This window comes from Schistocerca serialis, chromosome 3, assembly GCF_023864345.2.
Source record: "Schistocerca serialis cubense isolate TAMUIC-IGC-003099 chromosome 3, iqSchSeri2.2, whole genome shotgun sequence".
Classification (NCBI taxonomy): domain Eukaryota; kingdom Metazoa; phylum Arthropoda; class Insecta; order Orthoptera; family Acrididae; genus Schistocerca; species Schistocerca serialis.
The window spans coordinates 439,848,732-439,862,249 of record NC_064640.1 but is presented as its reverse complement, the minus strand read 5'-3'; the positions used below and the strand labels follow the sequence as shown (position 1 = coordinate 439,862,249).

The window sequence follows — 13,518 nt, the reverse complement described above, 5'->3', positions numbered from 1 at the left end:
AGATTCCCACACACAGTGGTGCATTCATAGTAAATGTGTGTGACATTCTCTTTGCAAAGAAGTAGCCTTCATTTGTGTTTCTTGAAGCAGAACGATCTGGTATTTAGATTTCTATTGTAAAAGGATCTTGGACATTTCTACTTGCAAAGGTAACACAGATGTACACTTGAAATTTCACTGAAAAAACTGGGAGAATTGGTATCTGTGGGTCATAAGTCAGTGTTCCAAGAGTTGGTTAATTTAGGTGACAGGCAACTTGTGAAATTGCAATGACTGACTGAATAAGCACATGTTTAATGGAAGCCAAAAGACATTGCTGTTGCAAGTAAATAACAAGACATCCATCAATGTAAATGTATGCCAGAATAGTAACACATTCTTCATATTCTGCACCTTTTCATTCTAGTATAAGTCTGTGTTTCACAGGTGAAACAAAATACATTTTGTTCATCTGCCTGTGTACTGAGACTGGCCTTGTACGTGGCAGGCCTACTGACATGCACTTGGGCCTCAAAAGAAATTTATCTCTAAAATTTACTCAGTGTTAGGGAAAAGTTTCAGCCCTGTTAGAAAGTTCTAATTTTATGTCTGATCACAATCAGGCCTGTTACTCTTGGAAGTAATGAAAAAAACTCTTGACAGTAAAAAAAGTATTGCCAAAAAATTATGCTCAATGACCAAATGACGATATGCAAAAGGTTTCCTTACACTGAAAAACACAAATACTAATAATTTTCATAGTAAACAGATTTACTTAGTGTTTGATAAAATACGAGACATAAGAATTCTTCCTTCTGGACTATAATGTCCAATAACAATAAATGAAATAATCAGTATCACATCATTATCACCGCCACCACCGCCACCACCAACAACAACAATAACAACAACAACATTGACAACAACAATAGAATTCAACTGTTTACTTGTCATTAGGAAAAACTTGTGTCCATTTATGAAAGCCAGTGGATTCTGTATGCTATGTGCCAAAAAAAAGTTGAGTTTCAAAAGTGCTACCCTTGTTAGTGCTCAATAGCCACTTCACTGCCCTTCAATTAAGAAGCACTGTTCTAACAATAAGTACCATTACTACTTAATTTAAACTCTTTCATTCCATTTATCAGTTTTTCAGTTTTCCCAGTGCCACTTATGAAGACTGGACATGGCCATAAAACTGTTCTCTACATCACATATTGCTGTTAAGGAGTGTTGTGAACAGACAGATACTCAAATTCATTGGCAATTGATCAAAACAATCTAGCTGTAGAATAGAGTTATGCACAGAGGCCTAGCCTAAGGGCAACTTCCCCAGTGCTGCAAACTGGTTCACAACAGTTTCAGATGAAACGAGCCCATGATCTCATCGCACATGATAGGCTGTACTCCGTAAAATCACTGTTGCACCATGGGCTGGTTGCAGCAGTGATGGTTATTTCAAACTGCAATATATGAACAGTGAGTAGGGGCAGTGCTGTGTTGATCAGTGATATGTAGTGTGTAGGGCAGTTCACATTATCACTATCACCAACTTTTCTATTTTTTTCCTTTTGTTATCATGGTAGAAGAGTGCAGAAAATAAACATTGTTTGTAAGACAGCATGTCAAGAAAATGTGAAGTACCGGGAAGAATTAATCAGTGGTGAGTACAGAAACACAGAGAGTGATACAGATCTTAAAAGTTCAATTTGGACATTATTTAACCCTAGAGTGGTTGGAAATGGGAAAAGGATTAATTGTGTTTGTTGTGCACTGTGCTCTGAACTTTAATGCTCATGCTTAAAGGGTCAAATGCATTTTGCATATTTCTCACCACCTGTGTGTGGTTAATAAACAAGCATCTTGTGTTGTTGAGAATTACTTCTACAATTTGTTCAGAAGATAGTTACTGATATACGTATGGCTGTTTGTGTGTGTGTGTGTGTATGTGTGTGTGTGTGTGTGTGTGTGTGAGAGAGAGAGAGAGAGAGAGAGAGAGAGAGAGAGAGAGAGAGAGAGAGAGAGGAGAGAGACAGCTGCTTTAGGTTCTACAGAACTATTGCAGGTGAAGGTTTTTTGGATCTTGCTAATATGTAAAGAAAAGTATCCGCAAAGGCAATTACAACTCATTCCACAACCACGTCACATCACATGGCAGAAAATGCTAAGAGACTAAGACGTCTAACTATGCCTGAGGTGACTGGTTGTACAACAAGAAGTGAATGCTCACAAACTACAGATACTGCCAATAAATGGTTCAAGTATCTTCAAGAACAGAGCATTTGATTTTGTTTTCAACAGCAGTTTCACATTCGCAGTATTGGCACTGTTAGGTAAAATGTCATGCTGTATGAACCATGAGTAGAGAGTTATTTCATGAAACTGCAGTACCAGTGAAACCAAGGAATTCTGTTAAATGTTCAGGAAGGATCAACTCCAACAGATAAGTTAGACAGGTATTAAAAGCAAAACTGTAAAATGGGAGAAAATGGGGCACCCTACTGCAAACTGAACAGGAAAAATTTTCCATACCTTCCATAGATTGCCAGAAAAATATTTTGTATACAAGGATCGAGCTCAGCTTCTGGAAGAAATTTTGCTCCACCAGTTTCATTTGCAGTGCTAAACCATCACTTTTACACCTGGGCAATGTGGATGCTTCTCTTTTTATTCATAGTAATTCCATTACTGACACAAATGAGTGAAAAAGCATGATGAAGTTATTTTTGCACATTATGTTTCTTTTCCATTGTATGTACATCGGATGAAAGTTTCATTTATTCCATATTTTTTGTGTATATTTGATTTACCTAAATTGTCTTTGGAATGACTTCACTGAATTTTAGGGGCAATATTGCCAGTTTTATTTAAACCTTGTATCATCCTGTTTTAAAGTTCATACTTAAGTGAGAACAGGTGATGGCAGGATGTGCAAACCACATACCGAACAAATAGTGTGGCGTGTGTACCATGTGCTCTTGTGGTAGTGTGCCCTGTCCATATATTTTGTACTTTCTTCCCACTGTTTGCAATGCAGTCTGCCTGGTGTGGGGGGCCAAGGGCTGGCAACTAGCTGCACCAAATAAAACACTCCTGTACCTGAGTTGGCCAACAAAGTGAGTGGGACTGAACTACTGGATGGCAGCCCACTCTGCTGCAGAACACAGAACCATTCTATGTGCAGTTCCCAAATGAGAGTTTTGGATGAATAAGTTTTAACTCTAAGAAATTATAGTTGCACGTAAATGCAACAGATACATCATATAACCTCTAAATGATAAAAACCTTTAAAAATTATGTTTACTTCATACATAATGGTACAAACTGCATTCCATATAAGGCACTCAGATTTGGATTTAGTAACACGAAACAGCTAATAACATAAATGTACATAAAGCCCTACAATTTTTCCCACATCAATATAAAAGATACATTACATTCCTGAATTTCAAAATTTCAGTGGTAAACTTTTAAAATGCACAGAAATATTTCAGAAACTAATCAGATAAAAACAGTTACATCTGCTGATTCCTGATCTGATAACAGTCCTCCTTTAGCATGGAAAGTAATTCTGTTTAAGAAGGTTTCCCTGTTGACGGTGTCCGAGGTATACGTGGACGGGACGTGAAAGCTTTTGTAAATTCATTTTCCCTGAAACATTTAACAAAGATCATGTTACCTTTTCCAGGACTGGTATTTCAAAAAATGAGGGAAGAAATAACCAATTAATTAATAATAGAGGCTATTACAGTCAGTTTCCTGGTGAACAGAACCAGTAACTGCATTGGTATGGGATGGTATAAACTAAAGAAGCAATAAACATCCTCAGTAAAACATAGATGATAACAAAGGAAACATATTAAGTCTGTTGTGTGGATTAGATAATTTCTGTCTTAAGATCTAGCTCTCTCTAATCATGACACACTGTAGCTACAGTTTCACCCATGGGACACCTTCCATAATAAACAAAATGTAAGCAAAGGAACAAAAAATTTTTTGAGTGTACATCATAATTCACATCATATTTTAGTAATAAATGTTACCACCTGACAGTTTTGCCACTGATTCTAATTACTCTTTCAATACTAGGTACCCATAGGCAATAAATGTTAATGTTACATATAAGATAAATAAAAGTAGCTGGGTAATTAATGACTTTACATTTGAAAGTGCAATTATTTGTGTGTAACATGTAAATAGGAAATACACATTTCAAGCTTAGTGGCCTTCAGCAATTGCTCTCTCTCTCTCTCTCTCTCTCTCTCTCTCTCTCTCTCTCTCTCTCATCTTCAGAAACAACAGAACACCTTGAATGAGCAGAGATAGCATGTTCATACTCACAGGACATATACATCAGTATATGATGCCGAAATGATTAGCATTTTAACCATGTCAGCTCGCAGGTTCCAGGTCAACATTTATATTGTGGTGCTACACCACATACTGGTAAAATGTGCCTGTGGCTCTCATTGTCACTATTAACTAAAGGTAATGGATCAGTGTGACTTAAGTAGATGTGCAGGATGCCTTGCAGACATATGCACAAACCTTATCACCAGATCATTAAGTGTGAAAGAGGGTGCATTACTGGCATGAGAGAATGTGATGCATCCATCAGGGAAATTTCCGATTTTGTGGGGAAGTGTTTTGGCAGTGTAACGAGTGTGTGCAGAATGGTTCACAGAAGACCTCAGAATATGATGATATGCATCAGGCCACTTCATCCAAATGGCATTGCAGGATGCAGCTGCGTCCTCCTCAGCTCTGCTACAACAGTGGAACACATCATACACTATCAAGGATGATAGTCCATCACCATTTATTATGGCATGGGTTACGTGTGTGTCATCCAGTTCTCCATCTACCTTTGATGAATGTACAGAAACACGCTAGATGGCAACGGTGTGTGGAACAGCATCACTGGGGAAACAAATGGCATCAAACAGTGTTTTTGGGTGAATCCAGGTACTGTCTGTTTGAAACTGATGGCTACATTTTGGTTCACTGCAGATAGGGTGAGTGCCAATTTGAGACCTTATTTTTGAGAACATTCAAGCCTTTAGTATTCATGAAGTTGTAGCGCCTGTTCCGTTCACTGCCGCCACCTACCAGCATGGTGTGAGGTCTGAAGAGGGTCTAAAATGTCATAAAATAAAGAAGTTTCTTGTGGTTGTGACTGTCCATGTTCATTTTCAAGGCCTTATGGTGTGGGATGCTATTGGGTACAACCACAAATCACAGTTAGTGCGTGTCCAGGGCACTGTGACCAGTGTGATGTGCGTGAATGACACCCTGCGATCCTTAGCCATACCCTTTCTCCACAACAAACCAGATGCCATTTTTCAGCAAGACAATGCATGACCACATGTTACTGCAGGAACACATGCCTTCTTGGTGTCACATGCTGTCAGCCTTTTGCCCTAGCTCGCCAGATCACCAGACTTGTTGCCAATCAAAAATGTACAGAATATGTTGAAACGCAGCACTGTGACCCAATGCCAATCACCACAGATGAACTTTGGAACCAGGTGAATACAGCATGGATGGCTATACCACAAGACGCCATTTGTGCTTTATACGCATCAATGCTATCACACCTGGAACAAGTTATCAGGGCCCATGGCAGAACCTGTACCTACCAGCAACAGGGCACATGCTGAACCAAGGTGACTGAAATGCTAATCATTTCTGCAGAACATACTAATGTACATGCCCTCTGAATATGAACATCCTATATCTAGTTGTTCAATGTGTTATGTTTTTTTTCTGAACCATGAGTGTGGAGCACTCTACAGACTTGTCCATCACTGACAACAGACAGAGTACACTCATTAGTTCATAGAATTGTCCCACTTTGTAATGAAGCAGTATGGAATAGTTCCAATTACTCTAATATACTATACTATTTTTTTAATTGGTTTTTCTTATCTAATAAATATGCAAAATATTCTACATGAATTCTCAAAATTCTTTTAAAAGTGTCTTTTCTGATCCTTATTGTCTAAAGTACAGGGTTTGGAGAAAAATATGGAAACATGGCGAGAAATACATGGTTGAACATAAATACAGATGGTAGCCAAGCCTGCAGGTCACACTGTTCTGTTTGACCATGAACGGCAGCTGTGCAATGTCTTCAAGTGTCAGTCATGGTCAGAAAAGTGTTCTGTGTAGTAGTGTGTGCGTTGTGTTGGAGCTAATTGAATTCCAATGTGGGCAAGTTGATGGTTCTTGTACGATGGATGCTTCCATAACCAATGGAGGCAATGTGTTTTGTGTTTTGAGAGGCACCATACTGAACATTTGTATCACAAACAAGGAAGTCTGCAGCTCGTGGTCTAGGGGCTAGCATTGCTGCCTCTGTATCACAGGGTCCCAGGTTCAATTCCCAGCAAGGTTGAGGATTTTCTTTGCTCGGGGACTGGGTGTTTTTGTTGTCCTCATCATTTCATCATCATCATCATCATCATCATCATCACCACCACCACCACCACCACCACCACCACCACCACCACCACCACCACCACCACTTGTGAGAGTGAGAAGATTGGATTGTGAAAGAAAACAGACTGTGTAAAAATTGGGACTTTGTACGGGCGCTGATTACTGTGCAGTTGAACGCCCCACAAACCAAACATCATCATCATCATCATCATCATCATCATCATTATCATCATCACAAAAAGGGAAAGTGAAAACTCATCATCCACTAAGTCACAATGGAGATGAAAGTGTGCATTGAGTGATCATGAGAGTCACTGAAAAGGATTGTGAAGAAAACTAACAGTATGACAGCTCCAAAAGTCGCTGGAGAACTGAATGTCACACCTGCAAACACTGTCAGCACCCCAACAACACAAAGGGCACTCCAAAAGCAGAGAATTGCAGGGCGAGCTGGAATTCCAAAACCACTCATCAGTGATGCAAATACTTGTAACAAGAAAACATAGGGGCCAAAGGCATGATATATTGAGCAATGGAAGAAAGTCATTTGGATGGACTGGTCTTGTTTCACACTGTTTACAACTTCTGGCCAAGTTTATGTCCCAAGAATGAAATATGGTGGGGGTTCAGTGATGATTTGGGCAGCCATATGATGCTATTTCATGGAGCTGATGGTTACTCTGCAATGTTACATTACTGCCAAGGATTAGGTGACCATTTTGGCTGATCAGGCTGGATTCCAAGATGACATGGTGCCTGTTCACACAGCTCACATCACCCAGGACAGGTTTTGTGAGCATGAAGATGAATTGCCACATTTCCCCTGGCCACAACAGTCACAAGATCTCAGTATTAATGAGGATTTGTGGCATACTCTGGAGAGAAGAGTGTGTGACTGCTATAACACCTCCAGCATAGTTACCTGAATTTGCCACTATTTTTGCAGAAATAATGGTATAAATTTCCTTTAAAACCATACATGACCTTTATTTATCCATTCTGAGATGACTGTAAGCTGTTTTGAATGCCAACGGGTTTCCTACACCGTATTACACATGGTAGTTTTGACCATCCCATATGTACCTTGCATTTGACTGAATACAATGATATAAATATTCCGTACAAAAACTTTTACTTAAGAAAATATTCAATATTTTGATTCAGTAAAACCACATGCACCTAAAATTCTGATCCCATTAATTCATGATTAATTTACATAATATAAAAGCCATGTACTGGTTCCACGTACGGAACACTTTCATCTTCTTTCAAAATTTTGTGGTTTAGGGAATATATCGCTATTCAGAAATGTTATCATAACAAACAAAGGGTTGCTCAAATTGTAGAATGTAAATCATTCAAAAATTTTCAAATAATTTATGGGAATGCAACTGGGTGATGTCTTCAACCCAGATGCCTTGAAAATTGCATGGTGTTCACCTGTTAAAATATCGGTGGTTGTTGAAGACGTAACCAAGTGGCATTCCCATAAGTTGTCTGAACATTTTACATACAAGGAGAAGCTCAAGTTTCACATTCAAAAATTCCATTTTACTATTTTAGCCCTAATTTTTCTGTTATTAATAATATATATTATCACTAGGATTTATTAAATATTTCCAATATAAGACATTATTTCTAGAACGATTTGGTGGACTTTATCAGAAAATGCAGGAGAAAAGTGGATGCCTAAAAATCCACCCATAAAAACAGAAAACAATAGTAATGCCACTTAAAGAATACATAGCCAATAGTCAAACAAAATATCGTCATTTTTATATGTGTATAAGTGTTGGCTACAATTCAGGTCTCTTATGTTTTTATTAAATATGTAAGTGATTCATATTTTAACATTTTATTAGTAAATTGTTAAAATTTTCTACACAAGTCTTTTAATAGACATCATGGACAGTGGCAAAAGCAGTAAACCAGGATCAAAACTGTGTCTGTTCTTTCAGCCATGTCTCAAAGAACAGACACCACACATACATAATTAAAGTGATGTCGGCCAATGATCCCTTCACTGCAGATACACACCAAGCTCAAACTCTTAGGGGAATTGGCAAGATACCGTGAATAATTAGGCTAATGAGCAAGGGCACTACATCAGTAATGTGAAGTGTAAGTTGAGAATTTGGGTCTGACAGGAGGAGTGCTAGGGTAGTCTGGGTGGTTGTGCCCAGATGGTGTAGTGGTCAGTACATCTGCCTAGTAAGCAGGAGATCCGGATTCGAATCCTGGTCTGGCAAAAATTTTCATCTTGTCCCACTGATACGAATCAATTACCACTGGCAGCTAATGTCTCTAATTCCTTTGTGTCTGGGCACTGAACCACCACTGAAGTCAGTCTGTGTTACATACACGGTCAAGTCACCGCCAGACCACAGCCAGATTAAGTCAGAGTGCCTCTCCACTACCAGTTATATTTTCAAATTGAGAATAGTGGTGAAACATTATTAATTGCCACTCATATAAATAGAGGTTACTGACACGATTATGCAAAAAGCAGTAAACAATATGAACTGTAAGCTGACCATATGTGATGACTGTGAAATACATTACTTTGACTGCAATTTAAATTTCTGAAGTGTCACCTCAGTTAGTCTAAATCCAAGCCACTATCTATTTGATGATTAACTGGATCACAGAGAAGACATCATAGTAGGCAAACTGGTCAGTAATGTTACCTCTTCAAAATGAGTGTAAAAAGTATTTGTGAACATCTGTCTGCAGCAGATAACAGTATATTCAAAACAAGTACCTTTTTACAAAGACAAAAAATAGCTCCATTAACTCCATGTTTTAGGAAAGATGACAGAAAATGAAAAAATTTAGGCCAGTCTACCTTCTCCGAGAAAAGGGAACATAATGTACAACAGAATGATAAATCTGAAACAATAAAATCTACTTTTTTTCAAAAATAAAAATGACCTTGTTTTAGTCCCAGTTTATCAACGTATCTGCTCACTTCCTTGAAGAAGTGATAAGTGGTATGGAGAACAAGGAACATGTAATTATTCTGAAATATCTTTGATTTTTAGTGTAAAATATCATTAGATAAAGTGTGAATTTTGGTGTTAGATGTACTATCCACGAGTTAAAAAATTATACCTGAGAGTGTGACAACAGTTAGCAATTGTTAAAACTCAGATGTGAATAAGGATTTGAAATCACTAACATCAATATCATCATACATTAAGATTCCATACTAGGACCACTCCTGTGTTTTATATACATTAACAGTATAAAATATTACTGTCTTAACGCAGTGATTTATGCAGATGACTATTGTTTGTAAAAATGAAGTATATGAGGATTATTGATCTGCTGTCACAGTAGTGTAAATGAAACAAAGGATACATAGCTTTCAGGAAGTCATATGAACAAAACATGAGTTGGGCTTCACATGACCAATGTTTTTCAAATCCATGTTGGTTAGCATGGAGAACATTCTGTTTGAAATACTTCACAATGTTTAAGCTCAGAATATGTTCTAAGATTCTACAACAGGTGGATATCAACCTGTGTGGATCACTTTTGCTACCCTAGTTGTATATGAGTGTGACATATGCTTAATTCTAACCACTGGGCACAGTTTTTTATTCAAGGGAGCAATGATTATTTTTATTGAAATGGGAGCCAACTCAACTGCAAATTCTGTACAGAATGTCACATCAATCAGTGGGTTTTGGTGCCTTATTTAATTTTATTGATTTCTCCTCAGTCTCACTGAAACTAAGATGTGCATCACTAATCTTTGAAGTGTGTGACAATTAACCAGAGACAGCATTCCTGTATGTCCTTTTGTAAAGCAAAATATAAAAATTTATCACTTCTGCTTTTACTCCACTATCCTCAATTTTACTTACTGTATTATCCGTAAGTGTCTGAACAATAACTTTTGTGCTACTGTCAGATTTTACATATGACTAGAGTTGCTTTGGGGTTTGTGGGAGACAATCCCATAAGATTATGCTACAGTGGTCATCCTGCTTTACCCTTTTGATTCTGAAGTTTTCATTCAATAACTCCATATCTACAGCCCTATGCTTTGCTTTACAGATATTATTCTGTAGTTCCTCTTCCTTTTGATGTTCCTTTACAGTATACCATGGATGGACCCTCCAATCATGAACAGTCCTACTACGTACATACACTGATGAGCCAAAATATTATGACCATTGCCCAACGTGAGACTGAATGCTGCATGGTGGCACTGCAAACATATGATACAATAAGGACAGTATGTAAGTGGAGTAGAGGTGAAGTATGAATCATGATAGTGACAACATGGGCTGTAGATGGGGAAATCCACTGATATAAATGACTTTGACAAAGAGCAGATTCTTATGGCCTGGTTCCTGGGAATGAGCATCTTAGAAAGGGTGAAGCTGGTCATCTGTTCACATGCAACTCTCATAAGCACCTATGGAAAGTGGTTGAAGGATGGTGAAACCATGATTAAGTGAGAAGGTGCTGGAAAGAATACAATGGTGGTGCAGTCACAAGCATTTTGGACAGCACCATCCAGGGCACATTGTTGAACATAGAGCTCTGCAGCAGCAACTCCCACCTGTCCCCATGTTGGGCCAACAATACGGCCAATTATGATTGCAGTAGGCATAGGATCATCAAGATTGGACCATTGATCAATGGAAACACGCCATTCTGTTCTATGAATCATATTTCTTGTTGCACTGAATTGACGGTTGTGTCTGGATACACTGTCATGCGAATGAACAACTGCTCAAAACATGCACTATGCTAAGGACGCAGTTTTGTGTGGGCAGTATTATGCCAGGGGGGACATTCATCTAGGCTTGGATGGGACATGTGATAGCAAGTGAATGCACCATGACAGTTGTGTACTATGTGAGCATTATTGTGGACCATCACTTCATGCTTGATGTTATGTTATGTTATGTGGTTTATTCATCTCATTACATACAATTTTCAAATCATTTGATTTGATGTACAGGAGACATGTCAAGGTTTACAAAAGAAACTTTTTTCACTTTTTTAAGAGAACTACAAAAGTTTACATTATATTTTACATTTCTAAGTTACAGCTACACATGTACATAAAATAATAAATGTATTACAATCCCTGTGTTCAGATTGTGAAGCTGTCCTCAATGAATTCATCGACAGAATAATAACACTTTTCCACCAGGAGAGTAAAGAGCAATCTTTTCAGTGAACCAATCTCCATTTTAAATATATTACTGCCTTTTATTTTATTGAAAATTTTTAACCCCATATACTCTGGCGTTTGGGCATAAAGTTTTAAATGATGTGTTGGAAGTTTGAAGTTATCTCTGTGGCGAGTGCTGTAGTTGTGGTCAAAACGGAAATTGTCTAGTGTATGTTGATTTCTATATAGGAACACCACCATCTCATATATGTAAAGTGAGGGTATAGATAGTACTTTTAAATTTTTTAACAGTGGTCGACAGGATTCCCGTTTTTTTGCAACACACATGTTTCTAATTACTTTCTTTTGTAATACTAGGAGCCTAGTGACATTTGCTGAATTTCCCCAGAAGATTATGCGATAACGAATAACTGACTCAAAGTAGCAGTGATAAACTATCTTTCTGGTATCTATGTTTGTGGCACCTGACAAAATACACATTGCAAATGCTAAGTTGTTCAGTTGATTTGCTAAGTAATCTATGTGTACCTTCCAATTTAAATTTTTGTCAAGATTTAGGCCTAAGAACTTCACGTGGTTTGCTTCTGTGATATCCTGATCATTGCAAGTTATCTTTATTTCACTCCTTTCTACTGATTTAGCTTCAAATTGCATCATTTTGGTTTTAGTTACATTTAGTTTTAGTCCATTTTGATAGAACCAAGATTCAAGTTTTTCTAAAGTGTTTTTGGCTTTTTCTGGAATATTTTCAGATACCTCATTTTCAATTAGAACTGATGTATCATCAGCAAATAAGACTGAATGAACATCAATAGCAAGTGGTAGGTCATTTACGTAAAAAAGAAACAGATAGGGACCCAATATCGAACCTTGTGGGACTCCTTGGGGAACTGTTTTCCAGTCTGATGAATAATTGGTTCCATTTGAAGTTAAAATTACTCTTTGTTTCCTACCTGACAGGTAAGAGCTAAACCATTTTAAAGCAGTGTCTCTGATTCCATACATCTGTAATTTGTGGAGGAGTAATGCATGGTTCACTGAATCAAAAGCTTTAGTCAGATCACAGAAAATACCTGTGACCTTTCTACCTTTATCTAACGTGGAGCATATTTTTTGGATAAACTCATTTATAGCATTCGCAGTGCTTTTACCCTGTTGGAATCCGAACTGGTTTTTAAAAATTATATCATTTACAGTAAGAAAGTTATTAATTTGTTTTGCTGCTATCTTTTCAAACACTTTAGAGAAGACCGGCAAGAGAGAGATAGGGCGGTAATTCCCCATATCTTCTGTCGATCCTTTCTTGAATAGAGGTTTGATCTCACCATATTTCAATACCTCTGGAAAGCATCCCTGTTCATAAGATTGATTTATAATAGTTGACAGTGGTTGGGAAATAATATCATACACATACTTGATTACAGATGTTGTTATTTCATCCCACCCATGTGAGGTTTTGTTTTTTAGAGACAATATTTCCTTTTCCACATCCCTTTGGGTTATTTTTTCAAATTGTTTAAAGGATGTGTTCTGGCTGTTTTCCAAAGTTGTGATGCCCTGATAGAATGTCATATCCACATCCGATCTTACTACGTTTAGGAAGAATTCATTGAAACAACTTGACATCTGAACAGGGTTTACTATAATTTCATTTTCATGTCTAATTTTCAAAATCTCATGAATTTTTTTTTGGCTCCTAGTTCAGACTGAACAACTGACCACACTGCTTTTGTCTTATTTCTGTGTTCTCGTATGAATTTATTATTTGCCATTTTTTTAGCTGCCGCTACAACTTTCCTAAATACAGCTTTATACTGTTTGACATAAATGACAAAATCTGGATTTCTGTTTGATTTTAACTCATTGTGGAGCTCTCTCTTTCTGGCACTAGAGATCTTTATTCCTGTTGTAATCCATTTGAGTTTACCATTAACCTTCTTTTGCTT

The 13,518-nt window shown here is 37.5% G+C and overlaps 1 protein-coding gene across 1 annotated transcript in view; it reads right to left on the bottom strand.

Moving 5' to 3' along the window:
• Positions 1-3,395: 3,395 nt before the first annotated feature.
• LOC126470911 (lisH domain-containing protein ARMC9-like) overlaps positions 3,396-13,518 on the bottom strand; it is a 198,052-nt gene continuing 187,929 nt past the window's right edge. The window contains exon 18 of the mRNA XM_050098942.1: positions 3,396-3,627. Coding sequence (XP_049954899.1) covers positions 3,552-3,627 — 76 coding nt within the window. The 3' untranslated portion in view covers positions 3,396-3,551. The remainder of the gene's footprint in view (positions 3,628-13,518) is intronic.